The sequence below is a fragment of the Camelus ferus genome, chromosome 17 (assembly GCF_009834535.1).
Source record: "Camelus ferus isolate YT-003-E chromosome 17, BCGSAC_Cfer_1.0, whole genome shotgun sequence".
NCBI classification, from domain to species: Eukaryota; Metazoa; Chordata; class Mammalia; order Artiodactyla; family Camelidae; genus Camelus; species Camelus ferus.
The window spans coordinates 35,216,483-35,244,129 of NC_045712.1; the positions used below are offsets into that span (position 1 = coordinate 35,216,483).

General features: G+C 49.0%; 1 protein-coding gene across 2 annotated transcripts in view; it reads left to right on the forward strand.

The window, feature by feature from the left end:
- The first annotated feature begins 2,068 nt into the window (after positions 1 to 2,068).
- Positions 2,069 to 27,647, forward strand: part of SLC6A11 (solute carrier family 6 member 11) — a 113,680-nt gene continuing 88,101 nt past the window's right edge. Inside the window, exons 1-5 of one of the 2 annotated variants that reach the window (XM_032458958.1) lie at positions 2,069 to 2,386; positions 5,315 to 5,449; positions 5,577 to 5,717; positions 9,064 to 9,154; positions 24,980 to 25,112. In XM_032458958.1, coding sequence (XP_032314849.1) covers positions 2,122 to 2,386; positions 5,315 to 5,449; positions 5,577 to 5,717; positions 9,064 to 9,154; positions 24,980 to 25,112 — 765 coding nt within the window. In that variant the 5' untranslated portion in view covers positions 2,069 to 2,121. The remainder of the gene's footprint in view (positions 2,387 to 5,314; positions 5,450 to 5,576; positions 5,718 to 9,063; positions 9,155 to 24,979; positions 25,113 to 27,647) is intronic. The other variant, XM_032458957.1, reaches the window with a different exon arrangement.

The window sequence follows — 27,647 nt, forward strand, 5'->3', positions numbered from 1 at the left end:
GGCATTAATTTGAAAGTAAAGCCTGGGACAAACAGATTGTGGGGCAATTCAGAATGTCAGGATCAGCGATTTGATTTTATCTTATAGGAAAAGAAGGGCCAATGAAAGCTTTCAAGCAAGGGAATGACATCACCACTACCACCATCATCATCATGATCACTGTTCTTAGCTCATCAGGGGCAGAGCCTCGATCTACCTGAGCTCAGTTTATTCTCACCAAAAACGCTCCGCAGAATCTTTGCTCTTGAGTACATGCTGGACAACACGAGAGTGAAGGTTTGGGAGCTGTCAGCATTTAGCTGAATGGCTAAAGGCAGGAGAAAGACCAGCTTTAAGGGGAGACAGAGGAAGACCAGAGAAGCCAGGACAGAAACAGTAGCAGAGGCAGGTAGTGCCAAGGAAACCATGCAGGTGTGAATTTTAAGAAGGAAAGAAGGGAACTATGGCACAGAAGGTCACCTAGCAGTCAGGCAGGATGGGGATGGACACGGAACTGTCAGATCTGCTGACTTAAGAGGGCTCCCAGACTTCAGAGACAGTATTTTCAGAGGAGTGCTGTGGGTGGGCGCCAGATTGCTGTGGGCAGAGGAATGAGGGGGAGGTGAAGACAGGGCAGGCAGCATGTAAACTTACTCTTTTAAGAAATATGATCGTGAGGGGGAAGGGAGGAAGGAAGCCCAAAAGTGGAAGATGATGGCTGGAAGGGTTTTCTGGGGGGATGGAGGTGGGGAGAGACTTGAGCAGTTGTAAGCCAGAATGAAGGAGACGCTGAAGGCAACAAGACAGGGAGGCTATTCCTCAGAGAGCCCCAGGGGGAGCTCCAAGGGATGGGTGGAGAGCTCAGCTGGTGGCTTTAGTAACAGCTCCAGTAGCTGGACTCCTTCTGGGCTGCGAAAAGACAGAGGTGGATCTGATGGTCTCTGTGGCCCCTTGCAGACCTCATACTCCTCTGCTTTTCCTCTTCCTTCCTCCCATCCTCCTCTGGCTTTTCCTTCCTTCTCTGTTTCCACAAATATTTAGTGAGCACCTACAATGTGCTAGGTTCTGTGGCTGTTATCACAAACAAGACAGTGTATATCATCCTTTCAACTGAGTGGAAAGACAGGTATTAAACAAGAAGATGCACAAATTGTGTGTGTGTGTGTGTGACTACACATTGTATGATAATACTAACAATCGCTAATGTTCACTGAACACTTTAATACACTAAATACTTTATAAGCATTTTCTCAGTAACTCCACATACACACACACAATCATAAGAAAAGCACTGCTGGTCTTCCTCTTTGCAGATCAGGAAACTGAGGCACAGAGAGGTGAGGTGACTTCTTCACATGACTAAGAAGAAGACTAAGATAAGCTGAGAATGAGATTCGAATTAGATTTGTCAGTCTCCAGACAGGAGCACTGAACTGCCACACTGTCCTGAGTCACTGTGTTTAGAGCAGTGGGCACTAGGATGGACAAGATATGGAGGCATCCCAACCCTAGGGGAGCTCAGTCTGAGCACTAGGAAGAAACCAAGAATTCATTTACTCCCTTCTTCCTCCAAGCGTGTTCCCTGGACCAACAGCGTTAGCATCACCTGGGCAGGCACTTGTTAGAAACGCATGGGCTCCGGGTCGGATTGACACACTAGATCAGGATCTGTACTTTAACAAGACCCGCCGGTGCTTGGTGTGCACGTTAAAGTCGGAGAAGCCTGTTTTAGAGACACTTCTCTTAAGAGATGGGAAACTGAGGCCCAGGAGTTTGGAGGTTACAGACAGCGGTGCAACTTCAGGGTCTGGTGTCTCGAGCCCAGACTAGGCCTGAATGGACACTTCCACTCTTGTTCTGAGGGGCCAGCGGATAGGACGGGAACGAAGGCGGCGCGCGCAAGCAGCTCGGCGCGCGCAAGGTGCTCCCGGGCTCCCGGGCCGGGCCTAGCCGGGCTGAGGCGACGTGGGCGCCTGGCGGGTCGGGCCGGCGCGCCGCGTCCCCGTCCCCGCGCTGGCCCGGCCCGGCCCCTCAGCTCCACCCCCTGCCTCCCCCTCCCGCCCGCTCGCGCCTCCTGAAAAGCCGGCCCGCCCGGGGCGGCGGCGCAGAGCCGGCCCGGCGCACGAGGCAGGCAGCGCGGCCATGACGGCGGAGAAGGCGCTGCCTCTGGGCAACGGGAAGGCTGCTGAGGAGGCGCGGGAGTCTGAGGTGCTGAGTGGGGGCTGCGGCGGCGGCGGCAGCGGGGGCGCGGCGTCCGCGCGCGACCCGCGCGACAAGCGCGACAAGGCGGTCCACGAGCGCGGCCACTGGAACAACAAGGTGGAGTTCGTGCTGAGCGTGGCTGGGGAGATCATTGGGCTGGGCAACGTGTGGCGCTTCCCTTACCTGTGCTACAAGAACGGCGGAGGTGAGGCGGCCGGCGGCCCCGGCGGGGAATGGAGTGCCGGGAGCCAAGCCCGGTGGGGGCAGGGAGCTACGGGGTGAGCGCGGGACCCCTCCCGCGCCTGCGTGAAGCGGGACCCGTGAGGAGAACGCGGAACCCGGGCCCCGGCGCGCGAGCCTACCCCTGGGCGAGGGGCACCCGTCCGAGTGCGCATGCGCGCTTCGCTTCGCACCTGAGTGTGCCACCTGCTCACAAGCGGGGACTTGTCCACCAGGTGCGTTCTGTCCCAGCATATGGTGCAGACCGAGCCCAGGAGCTGTGTGGGACGGGTGACAGCCCCTTTCTGAGCCTCAGCTTTCCTGACTGGAAACCGGCCTGAAGGGAAGGGACTCATAGTGATCTGAGGAGGCTCGGGTTTTGAGCGCTTACTGAAATGCCAGCCTCTGTACCAAACTTTACCTACATCATCTCATTTCGTCCTTACAGTCATCTTTGTAGGCAGTGGTATACCCATTTTGCAGATGAGGAAACTAAAGGCCAGCGAGGCCACTCATTTAGTAGGAGGTAAAGATGGAATTCTGACACCCAAAGGCCTTGTTGTAAAGTTGATTTGGATGACAACAGGGAGAACTTTTAGGTGAGGCGTTACTGTTTGATTTACTGCCTTTCATTTGCTCATAGTCCTTTCTAAGGCCTCTCTTCGGCCTGTCTGGTGGGAGAATGGGCACCAGTCAGTTCTTTTACTGGTCTCACAGTCACCCACAGCAAATAGCAACAACACTGATTTAATGTTTAGAAGAGGCTTGGAGACTAAGGGGGTGAGGGGCAGGGAGAGGAAGGTGATGAGAGAGTCGTTTCTAGTGACAACATGCCCGAGTCAGTTTGGTGGTGATGCAGTGAAGAATCCTCAAATCTCCCGGCTCAAGGAAGGGGCTCCAGACTTACGAAGCCCCCATCTGTCACATGAGCAGGACAGCTGGCAGGTCCATGGCTAGGGACCTTGTGGAACCTTCTTGAGTTCCACAGTTTCTGCAAGGAAAAGCTTATGTCAATGTATTCCTCCCTCTCTCGGCTGTGTCCCTGCCCCTCCAGCAGATCCCCAGACCCCAAATGAAGGTGGCTCAGAGCTTGGCTAGCAGGGACCACACTGTTAGGCTGAGTGGAGCAGGACTTCCTGTGCGGGCAGCTGCAGGGAGAATGAAATGGCACTGCTTGGCCAGGGCCCTTTCTTTGGAGACATTCATTCTGAAGGCACAGGCCGCTCCAAGCCTGCTCAGCACTGGTAATGAAGTGGCTGCCAGTGTTGTGGCTTGGCAAGGGGGAGAGAGGGAGTAGACTCAGAGACCTCGAACGTGCCCTGTGCCCTCAGCTGGGAATCTCGCCTTTCTCTGCACACTCAGCTTGAATAAGCTGCCGTGTCCACATAGAAGCCTGTGGAAACCCTTTGGGGTAGTCCCAGGCAAGAGTTGTTTTAACATCTCTTTTTTATATAGGAAATTGTCATGCCAAAACTAAAAGGCATTCTTAAGAGCAGAAAACAGTGTAAGTTGCATTAGTTACAAATTCTGCCTCAAATTTAAAAAAAAAAAGGTTGTAGTGAGTAAAGTTTAAAAGTGAGTCATTTTTTTTAACTCTAACTTGCCAAGAGTCTCCATTGGGTGTACAGATATCCTGGTTTAATTGATCTAGTTATCTCAACGATTACTAGCTTTGTGACTACATAGGCTTTCAGAAAGTGTCCTCTGTTAGGTTCGAGAGAATTCACAGGTAAATTAAAGCATATTAGGGAAACTTCTGCAGCTTGTTTTAACCACTTATTTTTAGATTCAACAAACAGACCCTCTTATCCTCTTTCACACACTTTTTGCCTTTCTGATATAGTTGGGGGGGGTCTGCTTATCAACTGTGGGCCTTTTTTAAAAAATACCAACGCAGCTCTACTCATAAATTGCAACAATAGCTCAGTATTTCTTTCCCAATATGAAACATTGGGAAAATAGTATCTTGCCCAGAAAAGCAAAGATCCTCTCAAAACCCGGTAAATACAGACCTATTATCAGAATTGATCAAAATTGTTGTTGTTAATCCTGTGGTTTTAAGAAACTTCATTAGCAAAAAGCAATTTCAGTGAAAGCCTTCATTTGTGAGATGAGATGGTGGAGAATAGCATGTGTTTTCATGCTTTGTTATTAGACGGGAGAGAGAGAATGAGGGATTTGGAAAAATCCCTTTCTTGTTGTGATAGCTTGTGTTCACCCCAGTTATTTAATTTGTTTCACAGAAAGGCCCAGGCAGTGGGTATTGTGTTTCAAGACTGGAGCACCAAAGCTTATGGTGGTCTTTCTCAGATAGATTCAAAGCCAGCCTCTCTGGACAGGTTTTTGCTACGAACTCCTTGTAAATCAGGTCCGTACCTGGGCTTCGTGTATAGGAGCCTGGTGCTACTCAGTGCATAGCTCCTTGAGAATGCTTTTCTGGATGAAGATTTTTTGCAGGTCGCTTCCAAAGAAAGAAGAGGTTCCCCTCCCTTGACCCACTGAGGTTACTTTAGAATAAAAAAGAAGGATGCAACATTCAGAGAGGGACTGGATTTGACCTGTGCTAGAGGGTAAAATGTGTAAATAAAAGAATCAATCATACAACACAACCTTTTTACGTTATCATCTTAGCCGGGCAACAATTCGGTGAGGTAAGTGTTGCAGGTAGTAAGTATTAAAGCCCCATTTTACAGATGAAGAAGTTGATGCTTGGAAATGTGGGGTTGACTTACTCCTGGGAGAAGGTAGCAGCGAGCACAAACCCAGGGTCACATTTTCTGACTCTGGTCCTCATAGTGGGAACTTGAACTCAGAGAACATTGTCTTGCCTGTTGTAGGTACTTATTAAAGCTTTCTTGGGCTGAACATGAAGTGGGCAATTTTAACCTCACCCCCTTATTTTTCATCCTGGCAGGGGCATTCCTGATTCCCTATGTGGTGTTTTTTATATGCTGTGGAATTCCTGTTTTTTTCCTGGAAACGGCTCTGGGACAATTTACGAGTGAAGGTGGCATTACGTGCTGGAGGAAGGTGTGCCCTTTATTTGAAGGTAAGTGTTGAGAGAATCAGAAAATAAAATGATGCCTGAGTGACGGCAGGTGGTGAAGAGCAGGTGAAGACTGTTTTAACAAGATGGAAAGGGACTCAAATCACTGCTGCTCCTTTGTTTCTTTCAGGCATTGGCTACGCAACGCAGGTGATTGAGGCCCATCTAAACGTGTACTACATCATCATCCTGGCATGGGCCATCTTCTACCTGAGCAACTGCTTCACCACGGAGCTCCCCTGGGCCACCTGTGGGCACGAGTGGAACACAGGTATGGCCCCCAGGGAGGGCCTCTGCTAGTCTTGCTGGGGGACCTGGGATTGGTGGTGTTCCATGTCTCTTGATGTGAGTCCAGATGCCACTGGAACTGAGGGCTCACTCCTACACCTGGTCTATGCACTCTGTGAGTTGCAGCCCTGAACCTGAGCTGAACACTGGCCCAGGGACTGGCACAGGGAGAAGGACTGACTTTGCCAAGTAAAGAAACAGCCCTTTGGGGGCAGAGTTGGGATATGAGGAAGAAGTGTTGAACAGAAATTCAGGGGTTCAGTCTACAATTCCAGCCCTGACTCTGCACGTCAGATTTTCCTCTATAAATTGAAGAGGTTAACTAGATCAAGGGTTGCAGACAGGGGGCCTATAAGCCAGTTAAGCTTTAGATCAGTGACCAGCAAATTCCAAAAGGTATTTGGTTGCCAAAATTGAAAAATCAGAAAAATTCTTATGAAAATTCAGGTTTCCAGCTTTTCTTTAAAAAATTAAGTAGTTCTGACAACACCAGAGCCATGTTCCCATATTCTCACTTTGCAGCAGTGACTACAGCTGAGAAGTGGCTATTGCCTTTGGATGAGGCATCTGTCCTCAAGTTGGCCACAGTCCCCACCTAGCCCACATTGCTCACTTTACCTGTCCAACCCAGGTAGATGTTTGAATACAACACCCTCCTACTCCCTTGAATGGATAACTTTTTAGATTACTTTGGATGCTAATATACTGTTTACTTTTCAATTTGTCTTCTTATCAAGATTAAGTCTTATAATCTAGGGAAGGCAAATACTTCCCAATCTATATCTACAAAGGCTGTGCTCTGTACAGACATCACTAATCGACTGTAGAACTCTTTCCTTTTGAGTCTAGTCTTGGCCTCAGAACACTTCTCCATAGTGTCCTAGGCAGCCACTGCCTTTTGACTGGAACTGGAACACAGGCTTTAACCTTTTCACCATCTATCACCTGTGGTTATGTTGTCCTTGGAAGTGACCAGTCATCCTGAACACTGAGATGTAATAAGTCTGGGTAGGATGTCGGTCATGAGCAAAAGGAACAGTAGACATTAGACCAAGAAAACACTGTGAACTGGCTTCTAGCCCTGCACGACTTTCCTTTCTTCCTTGCTCCCCTACCCACCTCATTTTGTGGGATCCCATTTTTCTCTCCCTGGTTCTTAACCTTTCTTTGCCCAGGGACCTAATAGAGATGTTTATTGAACTAAAATTCAAGGACATGTTCTTGGAGGCCTGTGAGTCCTCGTGATAATTTAATTGTGTGTATTTATTTTGAGGATACTCTAAAAATATGTGCATGTCCTGGATCATCTGCATAGCCACCTTAAAACTGAGGACAGTTGGGGGAATCCCAGTGCCTGACTTTGTCCATGTTTACAACTTAAGATGCATTCTTGGTAAATAGCATGGTGGTAGCCAAGGGGAAAAGAGCAGAGGGATTTAATTCTAAAATGGTGCATTAATGCTAAGTGAAGTCCAGCCGAGAACTCAACAAACTGTAGGAACAAAGGTTTTGTGAAAGTGTGACCAGAGGAAAATGGTGGTAGAATTGAGTCTCAAGTAGCCCGTGGAAGAATAAGCAAGCTGAACTCATAGACCCTGCCTCCTATCTGTCAGTTCCATTTTTCTGTTGAGAAGTCCATTTAATTTCACAAGGTGACATTATTGTACTCATCCATTTTATGCTGTCAATTTGAATCGTGTTAGTTCTGTAGTTTAGTTGGTATTTAACTTGTAAATTCTGGTTTTATAGTTGTATGAATACTATATCACAAAGACTTTATAACTTATTATTTATTTGTATATGATTAAATGTCATTTTAATAAAAATACCTTGTCAACCTAGGGTGTTTGAGAATTTTTTTTTTTACTTTAGGAAAAAAATTTGAGGAACACTATTTTAGAGAATCTGAAAAAAACTGAGGGGGTCTCTCTGCAGAAAAAGGCACAAGGGCATTTTGACTATAATACCAGGTCCTCAGACTCTTCTTAGGACTGTCTGTGAACCCCGCAGACCCTTTCCTTTCCTAATATGGTTAGTACTTGCCAGGGGAAGTGGAGAGGGGGAAGACACTTGGGGGCCTTTTCCCCAGTGGACTGCAAACCTTTCTTCCACTTATCTGCACACGTCTTTCTCTGAAGGCATGTGATGCCACTTGCAACGGGTGAAACATCACATGGAGTAGGTGCTTCCTGCTCCAGAGATGACAGATGCCGTTGGAGGGTTTGTGGGCACACGAGGAGAAAGAAGTGACAGAGTGGGGCCAAACTCTGTCTCTGTGAGGAGTGCGGGGGCTTTGAAATGAGTGTGTGCAGGAGGTGCTGTCCTCAGGGAGCTTGCAGTCTGGTGACTAAGGCAGCTCTCTAAGCCAGGAGGTGCTGCAAAGAGGCCTGGATCCCATGGTGGCAGACAGAACAAGGCAATAATCATGGCAAAGGAGGTGGAGCCTTGGCTGGAATTGATGCCCTGTTCTTCCCCTGACTGACTGGTGACTCGTGAGGAGGGAGAGAGTGAGGGTGGGAGTCCTTCAGCTACTTCTGAACATTGATTCCTCCTCTTCAAGTTAAAGAGAGGTGGGGAAGGTGGCTCCTTGGAGGACCTTTAAATTCCAGCTTTCTTAGAATTCTGGGAGGGATGTCAAGGAAAGCTTCCTGGAGGAGAGGGTAATGGATTGATCTGGGCCTTAAAGGTTGAACACTCAGATGTTTTTAACTTGAGATTCAAATCTCCCTTGGTCATCAAGTTTTATGAAATGAGAAGAGATATTCAATCAGTCCTTTCTTGGACTGATGGAGAGAAGGAGGGAAAGATGAAGACGCTAGGGTTCTTTTCACATTTGGACGTTTGGACGTTATTTCATCCAGTCATCAGGTCTTATGAGGCAGCTGTGTGATTAGCCTCTTTTTACATGAAGGAAGACTGAGTCTCAGCTGCATTCCTGGTGCAGGGACATCGTGACTAATGTACTCTTTAGTCCCCTCATTCCTGCCAGGGCACTAAGCAGAACAGGTAAATGCCATCGACAGGTCTTAGGCAGGGAAGAGGAAAAGATGAAAGATTCAGGAACAAAGCAATAGGAAAGAATTTGAAAGAGACTCTCAGTGGGAATAAAAGAAGGTGCTCTGCCCCCAAAACATTCCCTCCTGTTCCAGTGAAGCCGGGCCTCTCTCTGAAACTGTTTGTTAGTGATTGATTTTCCCCAGTGTTCTCTGAGGCGTGTTTACCTGGAGCGGCTGGGTAAACCTGCCTGCTTGCACCATCGGCTCTGAATGTTTTTCAAGATCCAGCCCTCGCAGAGGTTAATTTTCTTGTGTTTCTTGTTTCCACTGTAGAGAATTGTGTGGAGTTCCAGAAACTGAACGTGAGCAACCACAGCCACGTGTCCCTGCAGAACGCCACCTCTCCTGTCATGGAGTTTTGGGAGTAAGTGGAAACACCTTGTCTCCCTTGGCCCGTGGGGACGCCGTCCTGGTTCTGCCCAGTTAACGTTGCCCCCAGCCCTGGAAAAAGCCTGACCCTGCCTCCAGCCTCGCACTGCCTGGCTTCTGCAGGCCTCTGACTCCTTTGGAAACCAGAGAGGAGATCTTGAGAGGTTTCCCAAGGGGGCAGCTGAGAGAAATGCTTTCTTGTTCTTTGAGGACATGTCAGCTGATGGGCAGTTTAAAAATTCATTTGTATCAAAAGAGAAGATTCGGCGTCTTTGCAATAAACTGAGTCAAGGGTATATTTAGCCTGGAAAGCAGAAGTATCCAGGGGTGAGGTAGGGGTAGGTCAGGGGAGACAGGTTAGCTTTTTCTCAGTAGCTGCAATGTCCTGTGGAAAGGAAGTAGATCAACTCCAATGGGTAGAGGTTGTGAAGAGGCAGGTTTCAAATGTACTTGAGGAAAAGCTTAGTCTCACAGAGTTGTCAGCAAGCACTTCCGAAGGTTGTGAGCCCTTGTTCCTGGATGTATCTGACCCATGTAGGACTGCTGATGGTTGTTGGGCAGGTGTCTGAAGCCATTAACATGATAGGCAGTAATTGTGTGGGTGGGCATCTTCCCAGAGATGGACATTTTTCATCAGTGTTCCAAACGGGGCCGTGACCTCAGAGTTACAGGGCTGCCACGTATGGTTGTGTAAGTTGTGCACTGTGTAGTCCCAGAGGGCTTCACTCACACTGTGAGTGTGCAGAATTGTGCAGTGCCCCCAGGAATTGAAGAGAAGTTTCCTCTGTGGATTGAATGCTGGCTAAATGCTTTGAGGCTTTTCAATGTGAAAAGGTCCAGCTTTGTTGAAGAACTCCTCCTACCCTAATGCTGATTAATAGTAGGGTAGAGGGGCATCTCCTCCCCTCTCTAAAGGTCATTATGCTGAATTTAGATTTATCATTCTATAAATATAAAATGAATGTAAAGAACATGAGTTTATAATTATCAATGAATGTAATTTATTTATATGTAAGTAAAATAGTTCTATATATATACACACACATTATATGTATATGTGTATGTGTGTGTGTGTAAATATATATATATATGACATTTATACCTCCCACATAATACCTAGGTCTTTCTTGCATGTTTTAAAATTTTATATTAATGGTATCTACTACTCACATTTTTTGTAATTTTGTTTCTTTACTCAGTATTGATTTTGAGTGGTCTCTGTTGATACATGTAGCTTGAATTCATTCATTTTTCCTGCTGTATAGTATTTCCATATATAAAGAGACTACACTGTTTTTAGCTGGCCCCTCTTGGTGGGCATTTAGACTGTCTCCCAGGTCCCACTATTACTTAACACGCTGAGTGAATATTTTGTTTGTGCTTCTCTGCACAGGTGAAGGTTTCCAGGCCATATACCTTAGACTGGAATTACTGGGGGTAGGGTCCATGCCTTGTTAATTTTATCATATTATGTCCAATTGCTTTTAAAAGGGATTGTTCTAATTTACTCTCCAAACAAGAGTTGGATGAGAATTTCTACTGTTCACCCTTCTAGACCTCGGCGCTTGGTCTGGCCAGAGTTGCTAAGTAAGGTCTGCCAGTGGTATAGATATGAAATTGCATCCCACCATTTTAAACTTGCATTTCTCTAAGTACTTATGAGGTTGAGCATCTTTTCATGTTTCTTTTTCTCCATTTGGGCTTCCTCATCTGTGAACTTTCTGCTTATATCCTTGTCTCTTTGGATTGTTTGTCTTTTCTCATAGGCAGGAATTCTTGGTACAGTCTAGATATTAGTGCCCATGCTGCAAATAACTTTTCCTAGCATGTAGCTTTTCTGTCTTATTTATGTATGGCATACAGGAGTTTCAATTTTATTGAATTCAGATTTGCCAATAATTTTTCTTTTTTGTCTGCACAGTTGGTATCTTATTTAAGATATAGTTCCTACCCCAAAGTTGTAAACAAAATTTTTTTTTCTAGATTTTCTTCTAAAAGGTTTAATGTTTTGTTTTTTCACGTTCAGGAATATAATCTACCTGGAATTTTGTTTTTGCATATAGTACAATGTAGGAATCCCATTTTTTAAAATATAAATAACCAATTTCTCCAGTGTATTTGCTGAATCATTCATCCTTTCCCTGCTGATTTGTAATGCCATCTTCCATATAAAGTTTTCCTAGAAGCACAGGTCTGTTTTGGAGCTTTCTATTCTGTTCATCTCTTTTGCTAATTGTGTGTCAATAGTACACCTACAGTTCAATTTTAAGCCTTGAACTCATAAGGCAAATCCCTCACTTTGTTCTTTTCCAAAAATGTTTTAGTCTTCCAAATAAATTTCAGAATGATCTTGTCAAGTTAAAAAACAACAATAAAGAAAACAACTCTGGGGGGAATTTCAGCTGGGAGAGTATTGAACTTATAGATAAATTTGAGGAAAACTGACATCTTTGTGATTGAGCCTCTCTGTCCATGAACATAGTATAGCCCTCCGTTTATTTAGGTCTTTTTAAAATGCCTAATGAAGTAGTGCTATCTGATGTGGGTGGCAGAGGAGCAGCATTAGAATCAGCTGGTTGGAAATGTAAACTCTGCAGCTCTCTCCAGACCTAATGAGCCATAGTCACAAATAGAGCATCCATATGACCTTGTAGTAGAGTGGAGACTGCTCTGTGGCTGGGCCTGTGTGGCCTTTTCCAGCCCCACTGGGCCGTGGTTTCCCATAGGAACGTTTTGGACCTGTACATTTGAGGGCCTGCAAAACATGGTCTCTGTGCTCCCTTAGAGAACCCAACCTGAATTCCCACACTGGACGAGGTCTCTGTGTAACTTATGTTGTTTTGTACCATTCATTTCCTTTGTAACATGTATGGAAAACCTCAATTAAATTGTTATTTGGGCATTGTGTTCATTTATTGTCTGAATTCCCCAAGAGGCGGTCAGGAAGCAGCACCTGTTCTGGTTTTGCTCACTGCTGCTGGTCTGTGGAAGGCCCCCAGTGAATGGATAGAGAATGTACAGGTACGTGGGAGGAAGGCAGGCAGGCAGGCAGGGAATATTTTCTAGAAAATACTACATGAGGAGAGTCAAAGTGGGCTCTGGCAAGAACTCATCCCGTGACTAAGCTCCTCCGCCAATACCAGGATCCCTTTGTAATACCCACATCTCCCCCTCATTTGGGCACCAGGTGGTGGGAGGAGACAGCTACTCTGTGTCCTCACATGTAACTGGACCTTTTTGTCTGCTACTTGGTCATTCAAGATGAAAACCCATGGGAGAATGAACCTATGGTTCTAGCTTTCTCTTCTGATTCTGTCTGTATTGTCTATGCGGTGTTGAATTCTGCATCCTCAACGTACTGAAACACTGCTGTGACACTCCTTTGTTAATATGATGTTGTTATCGGACAGCTCTAATTCATCTCTTCCCAGAGGTGAGCCTGGAACATGCAGACTCTGTGAGATGCCATTGCATCCTATGAAAAACTCTTTGGGGCTACGCAAATATAAGAAGGACTGGAATCTATGTCCTTCAGTGAGAATATCCTTTGCCTTTGATTAATTCAAATTCCCAAATGTACTTTCCTGTGGAATCATTTGGACTCCCTTCCCTCCTCCAGAGACCGCATTTGGGGCCACGTTGCTTGGTGAGCATAGACTGCCTCAGCCGCCTGCTTACTCACTCATTCAGCCAGGGTCTGAGTGCCTGGTGCACTGCATGTAAGAAAGACACTTTGTGTAGCTGGGGGAGGCGGGAGTGTCAGATGCGGTTCTAGTCGCCTAGAAGTGGAGGGGAGACAAGCCTGTAGATTCCCCAAAAATCAGTTACAAGGCGCTACTTCCCTGCCCACGGCTGGCCATGGCTTCTCCCTGACCTTGGGCATCTAGCATCTTGAACGTTCATTTCCCTTCTCAGGGAATAACTGAACTTGCTGGCTTAGCCACTGAGAGCCGCTCAGGCTCTGGGTTCTGACTCGGGCAGGGGGTCTGTGGGGCAGGGGCGGCTTGTCTTCCTGATGTCTCGTTTCAAAATCAGGCCGTCCTGGTTTCCCTTAGTAACTCATTATGCGTCTGGCACCCGTGCATTTATCTCAATATGTTTGCACTTCTACATTCTGAACCCACGTGGGATTGAGTGTAACCAGCATTGCAGCATCAGATGGGCTTTGGTCTATTTTCACTTCCCTTTCTCAGACCCTCAAGTGCCTCTTGTCCAGGGTTTTGCCGGCAAGTCCGCGCTCGCCACGTATACAGTGGAAGCCGCTTTTGCATGGCACTCGTTCAGCACACATTTGCTGAGAGCATATTGTGTGCTGGGCCTGCATTAAGCTCTCAGGGTGTTCGGTTCTGTATCTTTGTTCAGAAGGATGCAGTCTTGTCTTTCTGGTTTCCCTTTACTGGAGGAGGTTTTTAAAAATTGTTCATTTCTAAATCATATGACCACTTGAATTGATTTTCTTTGGACACAGAATTTGGGCTCAAAGGAGCTAGAGTGAAACTCTAATTTTTGCTGTGTGCCTGGGGCTGCCCCTGCCTCACTCCTAGACTTACCTTTCCCGCTGCCCTGCTCCGAACTGGGCTTGTCCTGGGCTCAGTCTCAGGCTTTTGTTTAGAAGATTCCTCCCAGATTCTTGCGTGTCTGGCTCCTTCTCATCATTGAGTCTTAATTCAAATGTCATTTGGGAAGCCCCTCGTCGACCATCCATCTGAATCAGCACCCCAGCCCCTCTCAACCCCGTCACTCTGTTTTACTGTCTGCGTAAGACTTATCTGAACTCCTTGTGTCTTTTTTCCTAGTTTATTCTCTCTGTCTCCATTAGACTAAAAGCCCTGTGCCTGCAAGGACTGTCCCATTTTGTTCCCTGTTGTCCCACCAGCACATTCTAGGTGCTCAATAAATATTTATTGAAATGCATGGATGGAAGAGTGAATGAATGAATGAATGAATGATCAAAGGAATGTGTCTTAACCCCGTGGAGCTTAGTGTCCTCTTACTTTGTGTTTGCCCCATCTATTGAGGGGCATAAGTTCCCAGAATCAGAAACGTAATCCATCTCTTAGGTCAGCTCGCTGGTAGAGAAGTGGGCTCTCCTGTGAACACTTGATTTCTTTATTGCAAAAGTAATCTGGTTTTTTTTTGGTAGAAAATGTAAGAAGTATGTTTAAGTAAGGGAAGGAAAGCACCATACACAATGGGATTTCATTTTCCATGCTGATAAGGCAGGGAGAGGTTACTTGCCAAAATCTACTGCTCTGAATCCCTTGTATCCAGCAGAGCCATCCTGGTAACCATCCCTGGAGCAGGAGCCAGGCCTCCCCGTGGAGCGGAGAGCCTTACTTCTCCACCCCCAGTGATGGAGGCCCAAGCCCCTCTCTCATCGCCACCGGCAACCATCTGCCTTGAGTCGTCATCACCAGGGGTGCCTGCTTGCCCAGAGCCCCAGCCCCCAGAAGGACCAGCGAATTGCTCTGATGCCGATGCAGTCTGAGCGGGACACGGAGAGCAGGAGTTCAGGGCAGAGGCACTGCTTGTACAGGTGTTGAAGTGATGCTCCTTTAAAGTATCATGATAGGGCGTGAGGATGTAGAGACCTGGGCTTAGGGCCAGACAGCAAGGTTTTGAATCCTGTTGCTTCCACATTCCAGCCTTGGGCTCATTACTTAAATGTCTCTGCAACTCATTTTCTTTGTCTGCAAAGTGTGAGGAGGAGGTGGAGCAGTGATTGGGCTTAGTAAGCGCTGAAGCTCTGTGATCTGTTACTATGCATTCTTGATCGTTACAGTAAAGTATTTGTAAATAAAATCGGATAGAAAGGTATTTGTTTTCACAGATTGTGGGTGTCTTACGCTAAGTCATGGAAAGCAGTGATTTGCTGCACCATGAGGGTTCTGTCTGAGGTTCCTTTTATGTCCTAATGTGTGTAGTAAGGGAAGGGAAGCCACATTTAGTTACTAAGGACCTACTGTGCGCCCTGGCCATGAGCATGGCCCTCCAGGCCTGTCACTTCCTTTAATCCACCCCGCCACGGGATAAGTGATAAAAAGATAACCATCTCACTCAGGGAATTCTCAGGCAGGGACTTGTTAAAGGACTTATGCAAAGTACCCCTCTTGGCTAGTAAGAGTCAGAGCTGGGCTGAGAGCCGGACACTGCGATCCTCGCCTGCGTTCCTCCACCCTTCCGTGCCTGTTCGCACTGCCTGTGTCTCAGATGCCATCAGCTGCCTGTCTTATCGAGGACAGAATCCGACTGGCTTGTCCCTCCTCTCTGCAGCCCTGTGACCCTAGGTTCTTGAAGGGAGAGTTGTGCTGCAGATGGAGGGGTATAATTGATGGAGGAAGGGAGAAATTAATGAGAAGTGACTTAAGAGAAGCCTCCAGTGCCTAGCACAAACACACACACACACAAAACCTGGTGGTGAGGCCCTTTCCACGGCGTGGGATCCCTACTTCTAGAGATCTTATAGATCCCTCTTCTTACTGCCTCCTCCTTTGCTGGATTGCACCCTCCAGCCTTGCAGGACCAGAGCAGGCATTGAACTTGGGTTATGTCTTCCTGGATTTCAAGAGGTTCCTGTAAGAACCTACTTAAACCTTGCTTTTGAAGAACTCTGGTTTCAAGCTAAGGCAGGCGTTGAGTGTGAGGTGAGCAGACCTTGATGACAGAGGAAAATTGATGCTGGCCTCCCAGTGTATAGTTTATGCCCTATAGCTGATGGCACAAAGGGTTAATGAATGACTTTAATTCAGGCTCAGGTGCAGAGTAACTCAGAAAGGGTTGTTACCAAATTTTAGTGCATTATCTCCATTCCATATCATTTCTGATAAAACCAAGAGATAATATTTGAAACTCTCCAGATTTACACACATGCACACACACCCCCTCCATTCCTTGCTGTCCCTGGAAGACCTCCAGGATGAGGAATAAGCACCAGAGCTGGGAGCTGACTCTCCCACTTACTGGTGGGGGCCTGGGCGTGTGATCCTGAACCTGTTTCCTCCCTGGTAAACGAGGACACCTCACAGCCCTTCAACGTGCCGTCAGCATAAAGTGAGGGAGGCAGGTGGGCAGTCACTGGTCAGCGGTAGCTCCTCTCACTCCTGCATCTCGCCCATTCTCGGCCTGTCCACCCTCCCCACCCCACAGCTCGGGTGCACCAGGTGACATTCAGAGAATGCAGGTCCCCTGGTGGGATATGCCGGAGCCGGGGGCAGACCTCCACTCCCGCCCTGGGTCTCTCATCCAGGGCTTTTCCCGGCGTCAGGTGTACCTTCCTGCCCGCTGTCCCTCTGTAGCAGACAGTGGCTCTCTGCCAGCCTGAACACAGTGTCTCAGATGGACCACGCCCGACAAAGGTGTCTAACTCTATTGGAGCTTTCAGCCGCTTATAATGCAGAGCTGCTGTACCAGAGGCGTCCAGGGGCTGGGAAGGCTTGGTCAGCACTCTGGGGCCATGCTGAGTCCTGGCAAGGGGCAGACAGGCAGGAATCTGAGGGTCCTGGAGCCCCAGCCACCAGGTGGTGAGGCCCTTTCCACGGTGTGGGATCCCTACTTCTAGAGATCTTGTAAATCCCTCTTTTACTGCCTCCTCCTTTGCTGGATCTCACCCTCCAGACTTGCAAGACCAGAGCAGGCATTGAACTTGGGGGCAGGAGACTGGGGTGCAAGGCCAGACTCTGCCACTTACCAGTTTGTGATCCACGGCAAGCTACTTATCTCCTCGGAGCCTCAGTTTGCTCTGAGCAATGGGTGTAAAACAAGGTCACAGACACGAGAGTGCCCAGTTCTCTGTTGCATGGTGTGTTCTGCACAATGTTAGGAAGCAGTGCTTTGGAGAGACAGAAACATAGTGGGGCACTTCCTTGTTAACAACTTTTTAATAACTTTGTGGTATAATTTACATACCATGAACTACATCCCTTTTTGGTATACAAGTCGGTGATTTTTTTGAGTAAATTTGCCAAGTATGAAATTTCACCACAAGCTAGGTTTGGGATATTTCCACCTCCCTAACAAGACCTCTCATGCCCATTTGTGGTTAACCTCCACTCCCACCTCCAGGCCATCATTCCTGCACTTTCTGTTTCTGTGGATTTGCGTGGTCTGGACATAGCATACTAGATGGAGTCATACAATGTGTGGTCCTTTGTCACTGTCTTCCTTCACTTAGCGTAATGTGCCCAGGGTTCATCCATTTTCTAGCATGTATCACTGCTTTCTTCCTCTTTGTAGCTAAATAATACTCTGTTGTATGGATGTACCACAAATGTTTGCCTATCAGTTGATGTACATTTGTGTGGTTTTCTGTTTTGGGCTATTTATGAAAAACCTAGGAGTGGAGTGGCTGTCTTATATTTAACTTTGTAAGAAACTGCTGAACTTTTCCCAGCGTGGCTAAACCATCTTACATCTCTGTGAGAAATAGGTGAGGGTTCCATTTCTCCATATTCTTGAGGACACTTATTATTGTCTGTCTTTTTGATTACAGCCATCTTCATGGTTGCACCTTAGTGGGTGTGAAGTAGTATCTCATTGTGGTTTTAGTTTGCACTTTAATGGGGAACAGTTCTACATAAATCTGGGGAACATCAGGTTAGACGGAGCTATAGACGTGTCTTTACTGCAGGACTTCTCAGAGCCTTTAATATCCTAATGAGCATTGAGACTCCCTAAGGAGGGCTACCTTGTGCAGCCATTTCTCAGTGAGGTCCTGGTGTGACCTGGGAACTTAGGGTGTCTTAAAGGATTCGTGTTTTTTGGGAAGTATTAGCTAAGGACAGGGGTCAGGAAACTCCAGGCCAAATCCCATCTGTTGCCTGTTTTTGTAAATAAAGTTTTATTGGAAGATAGCCATATCATTCATTTACAAGTTGTCTCTGGCTGCTTTCACACTGCAAGGGTAGAGAATAGTTAGGATAGAGACCTTATGTCTGGTGAAGCCTAAATATGTATTATCTGGCCTTTTATAGAAACAGTTTGTTGACCCCTGACCTCGGAGTGCCGGGTGCATGTAGACACTCACTTCACCTTTAGCTGGAAGGAGGCACTGGCCCTCGGGGGACGGAGGGGACCAAGGAAGCACTGTGTGAGGCTTTGTATTATTCAAGCTGGTGCTTGAAGGACAGGCAGGATTTTGAAGGCGTGTGAGAACTGGGAAGGGCCTTCCTGGCAGAGAGAACAGTGGAATGAATCCTGGAAAGCGGAGAAGTGCGGGCTGTGTTTGGGGACTGGTGGGGACTTCCGTATGGCCCGGAAGGAGGACTTCTGCAGTGACGGAAGAAACAGGCGCGGAGCTCCAGACCCCTCAGAGCAGATTCGTTGCCTAGTTGTCTTCCCTGAGCGACACATTTCTGGTCCATCTTCCCCAGGATGGGGCTGTGGGTCCCAGTTCTGTCTCTGAAGTTGGACAGATGTGGCTTCAGTTTCTGCCTCTGCCTTTCCGGGGATGTTTCTTCCTAAGCCACAGTTTTCCCACCTGAAAAGTGAAAATCGTGGTTACACTCACCACAGTCAGCATGAAGGAAGTGCGCACTGTCACTGTCCTTGTCGTTACTTTTCTGCCCCCTGAGGACAGGGCTCTTCTGCCGTCCTCGTGGCTGTGGCCTTGCTCCTGGTGCACTTAGCAGCATGCAGGCAGCCCCTGTTCACTATCCCGAGTGAATGCCTGGGGCAGAGGTCTGAATTTCTTGTCCTGAGCCCCCAGCTTGGTTTAGGGCCTCGGCTAAGGGCTCTGCAGGAGCCAACCCCCTGACACGGGGAGAGCTGAGGGCCTGCTCTGGGCCAGAAAAGTGGAGAGCAGGACCCTGAAGGTGGGGGCTTCCAGAGGGGGCAGAGAAGGCACATTTGTTTTGGTGATGGGCCCTTTTTTGCTTGTTTGTTGCTTTGGGAGACCAGAAAGGAGGCTGGAGCAAGGCTATTTATAGCCTGGCCCCTCAGCACCAGCTTTTAGGGCGGTCTCTGCGTCCCTGGCAGCGCTCCCGTCCATGGCAGGTTAAAGAAAGGTGATGTGTTTGCCGGCTCCGTGCTGGACATGAAGATGAGGCCCCCGCCCGTCTGGGAGCCGTTCCCACACCACCTCTCCCAGGCTCTCCGCTGGGGCAGGAGAGAGGGCTCTACTCTGTCTCTGCTTTCTCTGGTCAAACCTCTCCCAGCTCTAGAGGCTGTGTCTGGAAGGGAAGCACCAGGTGTTAGGCTGTTCCTTTCCTCCAGACTCAGCCCCTCTGTGTGTGTGAGATGCTGAGAGTTAAGCAGGGTGATGCAGAACGGACTCCAGCCACTTCCTGCAGGCTGTGGAAAACGTAGGAGGAGCTTTGAGTTCGAGGCATCCTTTCTGGGGTTGGCTTCTGCCAAGGTAGTGGGGTGTGTGGGCATCAGAAGAGCTTGGTTTCAGGTCCCAGTCTGGGCCAGTGCCTTCACCATTTTGGGCCTCAGTTTCTCCACCTGTAAAATGGGTACAGTGATGCCCTTGCAGTAGTTGTGTTGCTGTGAGGGCTGAATGCAGAGAGATGCGAGGGCTCTCGGGGACTGCCTGCCTCAGTCCCCTCTGCTGCTAGCTCCTTCTTGTTCCTTCCTCTGAGTAGTTTGCTTTTAAACTCAGTCTTAGATTCCCCAACACTTTCCCTCCTTTTCCTGTAGAAAATCCACATCTCTGCCTGTGGATTCTTCCCCTGCCACCCATCCTGGGACTTCTGCCCCCTTCTCTCCTCCCTTAAACCCCATGCTTTCCTGTATTTGAAACTCGCTGTCACTCCTGGCTCTTTCCCCTGAACTCTTCCAGGCCTGCCAACCTGAAAATAAAACAAATGTAAGTAAAACAGCTCTTGTGCCCCGTAGCCAGGAACTACTAGCCTCTGACCCAGTCAGAGCAAACTTCACCCTAAAAGCCACCTCACCTGGGTCTCACCTCCCCTCTGCTCCCCACGCAGGGGCGAGCAGCTCTGCTGGCCTCGCCCACCACTCTGGTCCCGAATCCCACAGTGCAAGCCCTCTCGCCAGGCTGCTCCACGACACTTGAGAGATGGGTGCTTCCATTTCAGGACCGCCCTCTGCCTCCCAGGATGCCACCTTCTCCTGTTGCCCCCCTGCCTTTCTGCTCACCCTCCTCTATCTCCTGAAAGGGCTCCTCCCTTCCTGTTTCTGTCCTGTAAGTGAAGGGGTTCAGCCCTCTCCCTCCCACTTCTCCAGCTCCTCCAGGATACCTGACGTCTGAGGGCTTACATCTGAACCTTCTCCCTGCATCTCCATTCTGAGCTTTGAACCCCGAGACCCAATTGCTTCTGGGCCTTGCAGCTGCCTGGGTGTTCCATGAGCATCTCAAAATCATCCTGTTTAAAAGGTTGATTCTCCACCTCTTCTTCCTCTGCCTCGCTTGATAGTTCACTCTTGCTCAGCTAATGACCCCCTATCCGTCCAGGTACAAACCTGGTATCAGTCTAGACCCCCCACTTCCTGGCTACCTGCCACCCCCAGGCAGTCACCTTGTGCCCTTGCTGCTCCCCAGCCCATCTGCTCCCTGCCAGGGCCAGCTCCCTGCCTTAGTCCAGCTCCTCCCCATTTATTGTCCAAAATAAGGCAAAAGTCTCTGCACTGGGCACCCTGCTCCCTTCCATCCTTATTGTCCAATCTTTCCACTGCAGTCGAAGAGAGCTTTCTGAAACTTGCATCAGATGGGGTCCTGCTCCCTTTTAGGATTCTTCTAGGCTTTCATCACCCTCAGGATGGAGCCCCAGCTCCTTAGCAAGGCTCATGTTCCAGTCATTGCTCATCACTCCAGCCTCGTCCTCACCCCCAGTCTCACCCTGCTGCCCCCTGCACGTGGAGCCCTTCTCTGGTCTCACTCTGAGCCCTTGTTCCAGCCTCCTGGCTTTTGCCTTTGGTGGCCTTTCTGCCCCAAATGCCTCCCTCTTCTTTGTTAACTGTCCTCTTACCCTCCAGGACCTCCCCACCCCCCACCCCCCCATCCTGATACTGGCCAGATCTGCAGGGAGGGTCCCCTACTTTTCCCTGTCCTGACCCTCTCCATGCTCTGCTCTGTTTACTTGTCTGTCTTCCCCAGTGGGCCATGGGATCTCGAACGACCTTCAGGCATAGCACAGTACCTGGCACACTGAGAAGATTTTAACAAGTATTAGTTGAATAAATTAATAAACGCCTGGAGGGTACCTCCTGTGTGCTACTTTTATCCAGCGCACAAAGACACACAAGGTGGCTTGAGGGGTTTGGGGGGGTGGGTTTCACCATAGCTTGATTTACAAAGAAGAAAGAAAGGGGTGATTTTAGCATTATAGTGGGGGTCCAGGAGCTAGCGTTGCAGCTGAAATTATGGACCCTGGAGCAGGATCCCTGTGTTCAGGTCCCAGCCCCGTCGCTTGCTCGTGGTATGACTTTGGGCAAATTATTTAATCGCTCGGCACCTCAGTTTCTGATCTTTGAAATTCATAATAATAGTTGTACCTACCCCAAGGGCTGTTGGGAGGGTGAGGTGAGTTCATGCTTGAAAACCTATGGAAAGAAGGGATCATCATTCCCACGTGAGGAAGCTGAGACCCAAAGTCACACAGCTGGTGAGGAGCAGAGCTGGGTGCTGAGCCCAGCCATCTCTGGGTGTGCCAAGGGCTGGAGAAGCAGAGGCATTGCACCTCCAAGCTGGGATTTCAGCCTCTGGGTGGAAGTCTCCGGAAGTAGTGTTCATGGTCTGAAAAAACTGCTTCGTGAAGAACTGCTCTCTTGCCTGGCTCTTAGCAGATGCATAGTGTTACTCGGGTAGGTGTGTTCCTCCCGAGGGCCCATCTCATCTTCAGCATTTCCCACCCCTTGAATGATGGCGGGAGGTCTGTTCCTGGGGCCGCTTTTTGCCAGGGTGTTGGCAGCAAACTCTTCCTTATTCAGACCTTTCTTCTGTCCCAGCACTTCATGGGGGAGGGTCATTAAGAAAGTTTTCCCAGGAAGAGCTGTGCCTTCTCCAAGTCTCCAAATTGAGTGTCCCAGCCCCCATGCTCTCAAAGGCTGCCCTTGTGGCTTTCAAAACAACCCCACAGCCCTGCAGGCTGAGAACCTGGCCCCCGAGCCTCCTTTCTTTAGAAACTCAAGGTCCATTGCTAGTTAGAGTCAGCGCTGGTAAAACCTAAAGAAAATAGTTTGAGGATGTTTTCAAATAATGTCTGGAGGAACAAAAGAGCAATTCATCCTGGGTAGCTTTTAGTAATCTGCTTCCCATTCTGGGAATTAGATTGTTCAATTAAGCGAGAGGGCGCTGAAGCAGGCTGCATGACTCAAAAGTTTGCAGCATCCAAAATTTGGAAAAGAGGGGACCTAAGCCAGCTCACTCCTGGCAGGTCTGCCCCCTTCTTTCTCCCTCCGTCCCCACGCAACTTCCAGTTTTCAGATTCTCCGTTTAGAAAACAGTGACATCAACAAGATGGGGGGGGTGTGTGTGTGTGTGCGCACACCCCTGCTAGACCTGTCTCACTGTTTCTTTATTGGAGAGTTCGGAGTCTGCGGTGGACAGGACAGAGCGTCCCCAGGTCATTTCCTTCTGCTGCAGCCACTTTCTTTCCTATTCCGGACATCCCCCATTTGCCAGCTGCTGGTTCAGGAAGTTTTAAGGAGCAGTCTGTAAGGTGGTAGGTGTATGTCTTCAGCTGTGAGGCTCTGAGTCTGGAGACAAGGGAGTCGGTGAGCACCCAGAAGTTCCTGCAGGATTTTGAGGGCCAGTGGGTGCATCAGGGTGTCTCTCTGGGGAGAAGGTCCGTCCCTTCAGTAGCTTCTTAAAGGACCCCTGACTCCCTCTCCAAGTCCTCTCAAAAAACAAAAACAGAAACAAAAAGCACTGGAGCATGTAAGTCATTCCTTCATCACTAGAAGACTCTCCTTCCACAGTGGTGCTCAAGGCCTTGCCGTGCGTAAGCAATTCTTGGGGAAACAGGGCAAAATGCAGCTTCCCAGAAACCGCTCTAGAAGGATTCGGACTCAGTGGGTCCAGGATGGGACACAGGAATTTTTGTATTTTTGGCGAGCTCCCCACAAGGTGCTCTGGGTCCTGCTTGTCTGTTATAATAGGTACTCTTAAAGGTTTCATTTAATATGGCCTGTAATTTTAAAACGAATTAAAGCCAACGACTGGGAAGACATAAGAAGCAAATGAAGTAACCGTCGTTAAAACTAAGTAGCTGTCTCCTTTCTTTCTCAAGTAACTTGGGCTTCTTTTTGCCCAACGGACCTTGGTACAGGGCAAGAGCTGTATCATGTGTGCCTTTTTATTCTTAGTATTAATATAGTGCCTAGTACCTAGTAGGTGCTCAATAAATATGTATTTAGGTAGATGTTTCCCCTCCTGGCTACAGGTCTGCAGCTGGTTTCCTCTTGAGTGAATCCCTGGCTGCACACAGCCTGATTTTGTTTGGGGCCTGCCTGATTTCTCCGGCAGGGATTGGGGCTAGAGGGAGCCCGCAGACCAGCACTAATTGGTGTCATTGAGTAATTAATGCAGAATCAGGCCCCGAGCGGATTCCCAGGGAGACAGACACTGAGGGAGGCTTTCATGCTTGGTGGGATGGGAGCTGCTTTCTCAAAGGACGTTCCCAGAGCGCCAGGGCGACTGGCGTGGGTCTGGAGGGGGTGGTTTGGCAGCTGGAAAGGGGTTCGTGGAGCGAGTTTGGAGGGGGTTTGTGTTTGTGCCATGGTTCTGCACAATATGGAGCGTGGCGAGTCTGACTTTGGAGAAACACAAGCCCCAGGATGGGCTCTGGGTGCCAGGCCTGCGTCAACTCTGAGGGATGGATGGGTGCTGAGGGAGGGCCGCGGCTGGGCGCGTCGGCTGGGCGTGTCGGCTGAGCACACCCAGGGACCCCCCTCCTTAGGCCTGGGCGCTCTGGGAGACCCCCCCTTGGCTGGCTATTCAAGGCTCCCAATGAGTCCTCTGCTTTTCTTTCCTGCTTTTCCGCTCTGACCCCTCTGCCCCAGCATCCCCCACGGATCCCATGCTCTGTTTTCCGGCCTTTGACTGTGCTAGTCCCCGGACCTAAAACAATCTTTGCTCCCTTACTCTCCTGGCTAAACTATCATCCTTCAAAGTCTGGCTTGAATATCACTTCTTCAAGGAAGCTTTCTCGGACTCCCATGGCAGTCAGGGTACGTTGGGTTATGCTGTAGTAACAAAGATCTTAGTAGCTTGAAGCAACAGTTTATTTCTTGCTCACACAACATCTCTGACACGGGGTGACAGGAGGGCTCACGTCCTTACTCAGGAATTCAGGCTTCTGGAGGTCCACCTTGACATGCGCTTCTGTAGTGACAGCAAAAATGGGGAAAGAGAACATGGCAGGTCACACCACCTGGCTCTGAATGCTTCTGTCTGAAGTGACGTGTGTGCCGTTGGCCAAAGCAAGTTCTCTGGCCCCTACTGAGTTCGGCAGGGATGTACAGTCTCCCCCGAGGGAGGGACTTGGAATGTTTACAGCCAGTCCTGCCGTCTCCCGGCACCTTGGACCTAGGCTAAGTAGTTCTTGGTCCTTCCAAAGCCCCTGTGCTTCTTCCATTGTAGCTCTGATACACCCACCGTAAACCATCTGCCAACCAGCCTGTCTTTTCCCCCATGGAGTGAATCCATGAAGGCTGGAGGCTGGAGGCTGGGTCTTGATTCTTTCTGAGACCCCCATGACCAGCCTGGAGTTTGTCTCAGAGAAGATGCTTGGTGAATGGTGGGGGGCGGGCCAATGAGTGAGTGGGCTATCTCTGCCCCTCTGCAGCAGTAGCTTTGCCCAGAGTGGGGTCCTGGTGGGCCATCTCCAACCTCCGTGACTCTCGGCCCTCCCTTCTGCAGGCGCCGGGTCCTGGCCATCTCCGATGGGATCGAGCACATCGGGAACCTTCGCTGGGAGCTGGCCTTGTGTCTGCTGGCCGCGTGGACCATCTGTTACTTCTGTATCTGGAAGGGGACCAAGTCCACAGGAAAGGTAAGAGGTGAATCTTCAACTAGCCGCAGGCCGGGGAGGGGGCGAGTTGTCCTTGTTCAAGCTCACAGACCCCGAGAGTGCTAGGGAGTTCCTGTTGCAAAGGCCAGCTCCTAAGTTGGGGGACAGGAGGCGCACTGCACAGGGAGTCCACTCAGGAGCCCAGGTCTAGAATCCTAGTCCCCCACCTCTTTGCCACACACCTCAGGGCTGTTCAATTCTACCTTCTGAGCCTCCATTTGCTCATCTGTGAAATGGCAAAGGCTTGTCCTGTTTACTTACTGAGTTGAGAGTCCTGTGAAAAAAGTCAAGTTCAAGTGCTTTGGAAACCAGGAAGAGCTAATCTACTACCATGTGGATTTTGTAATTAAGACGTGCGCCCCCGGTGTGTGCTGGGGAAGGCAGTGCTGGCTGCCTCCGCTGACGGACCCCAAGATCTTGCTCCCCTGCAGTCTGTGGAGGGAGGGGCAGCTGCTCCCATCCTGGAGCTTTGCTGTGCCTCCTGCACCGCCTCCAGGGCCGATGCCTCGTAGGGGAAGAGAAATAGGAGGAGACAGCCCGCTCTGAACTGTCTGAGCCTGGAACTCACTGCGGCTCTTCTGCTCACGTGCTGCTGCCCAGAACCTGAGGCACAGCCCCATCTAACTGCATGGGAGGCTTAGAAATGAGGGGAGCCAAGGGACCTCTGATGAGGACAGCCGTCCATGCCTGCAGGATCAATAAAGGTTATAAATGTGGGGTTCATGGCCAAGCCCAGCCCACTCATGTATTTTATTAAAAAAAAAAAAAAAAAGGAGGGGTGGGGAGAATTAGTTGCCAACATTTAGAAATCAAGAAGTTTCATATAAAATATGTGAAAAAGGAAACATGTTTCTGGCATCTCTTGGGAAGTTGGAAGATTTGGCAGCCCTGAGCTGAGCAGCCTCCACCTCCTTCTAGGGGTACTTGGTTGGCCACAGTCCCCACCATCCCCTGTCATGCCTGATCCTGTGGCTGAGGGTCAGTGCCATTAGTTTCCTCATTTGTGCTACTCATTTTTTTCTTGTGGGAAAGAGGTAAATAAGATGTTTTTTAATTCCTGGGTCACCCCAACCATGTCACCTCCATGCCTGCCTGCTTCTAGTAGACAGTTGCTCATAAACTTTATTCTAAGCTGTTGGCTAGGGGTAGGGCTGCAGGCAAAACCTCCAAGGAAATAGGAAGTTACCAATTCTGGGCCCTTTTACAAAAGATGGTCCCCTCAGCTTCCACAGCGGTAGGGTGATAAAGAGGAAACTCCTAGGATGTGGGAGGACCTACAAGAGGGAAGCCGGGAGAACACAGAAGAGTTGCCAGCAGATGTCCTGTGCCACGGCTGTAAGGAGGCTGAGGATGTACTAGAAAGTCATCAGAAATGTGCCTAGGAGACGAGAGAAAGCAGAACAGAGAATCTCATGTCCCTCCAGCCAACATGATTTCCCTGGTCCTTGCCTTCTCCAGTTTATGTCATAAAGACAATAGGATTTTTCTGTTTTTTCAGATATAAAAATCATTTCATTATTGATACACTACTTCAGACTACACTCATATTGCCCCCCTCCCCCTCCCTGCTGCCTCTTCTGGCTAAAGAAGAGGACAAAGACTGGAGGGGGTACGAACCAGGGTCTGGAACCAGGGTTCATGTCTCAGGTCTGTCTCTCGCTGGCTGAGACCTTGGGCACATCCCTTAACTTCTCTGAGCCTGTTTCCTCTTCTGCAAAACAGGGATTGATAAGTGAGCTCACATCTCATGGGGTGGTTGCAAGAATGAAACACAAGGCTGCACATTCAGCACTTAGTAGAATGTGGAACTGATGGCAAATACTGAGTAAATGATGATTTTTAAAAATCTTGTTATAAAAGTTATTCATTCAAGAAGTAATTCCTAAGGATCTGCTTGATACCTGGCATTATTCAGTGAGTATCTAGAGATGAATAAAACACAGCTTCTGCCCTACCCACATAACGTGTGAAAGTGTTTTGTGCACCGTAAAGAGACAGGAGGCGGTATCATGGTTGGCACTACTGTTGCTCCTACTACGATTACCACGTTTTCAGGAGTTGAGGAGTGGGGCTTGGCTGGGTGGCTGTCGTGCGCGGGTGTGCGGAGCGCTGTGCGGATGAGGTCTTGGTGCGTGCACACGCATGGGCTGTCCACGTGCATGTGTGTGTGGCCTTAGCTCTTGGGCCCAGATGTGGGCCATTGCAAATTTGGCTCTCCTCAGCCCCCAGGAGGAAGCTCAGTCCGTGGTGAGGCCACTTGCCACTGGCTGGGTGATCAAGCCTGTGTGTGTCAGACAATTGTAAGGCAGGGACGAGGTTTCTAGGAGGGACAGGCAGGCTGCATTCTAAGAGATTTCAGAAGAGGTTTAGGAAAGGCAAGATAACGGTTACAGAGTGCTCACATGCCTGTTCCATTCAGACCTTGAAACAATCTCATGAGACGGGCTAGCATTACCTCCATTTTACAGATGGGGAAGCTGAGGCTTCGCAGGATTCTGTAACTGGCTCAAGGACACG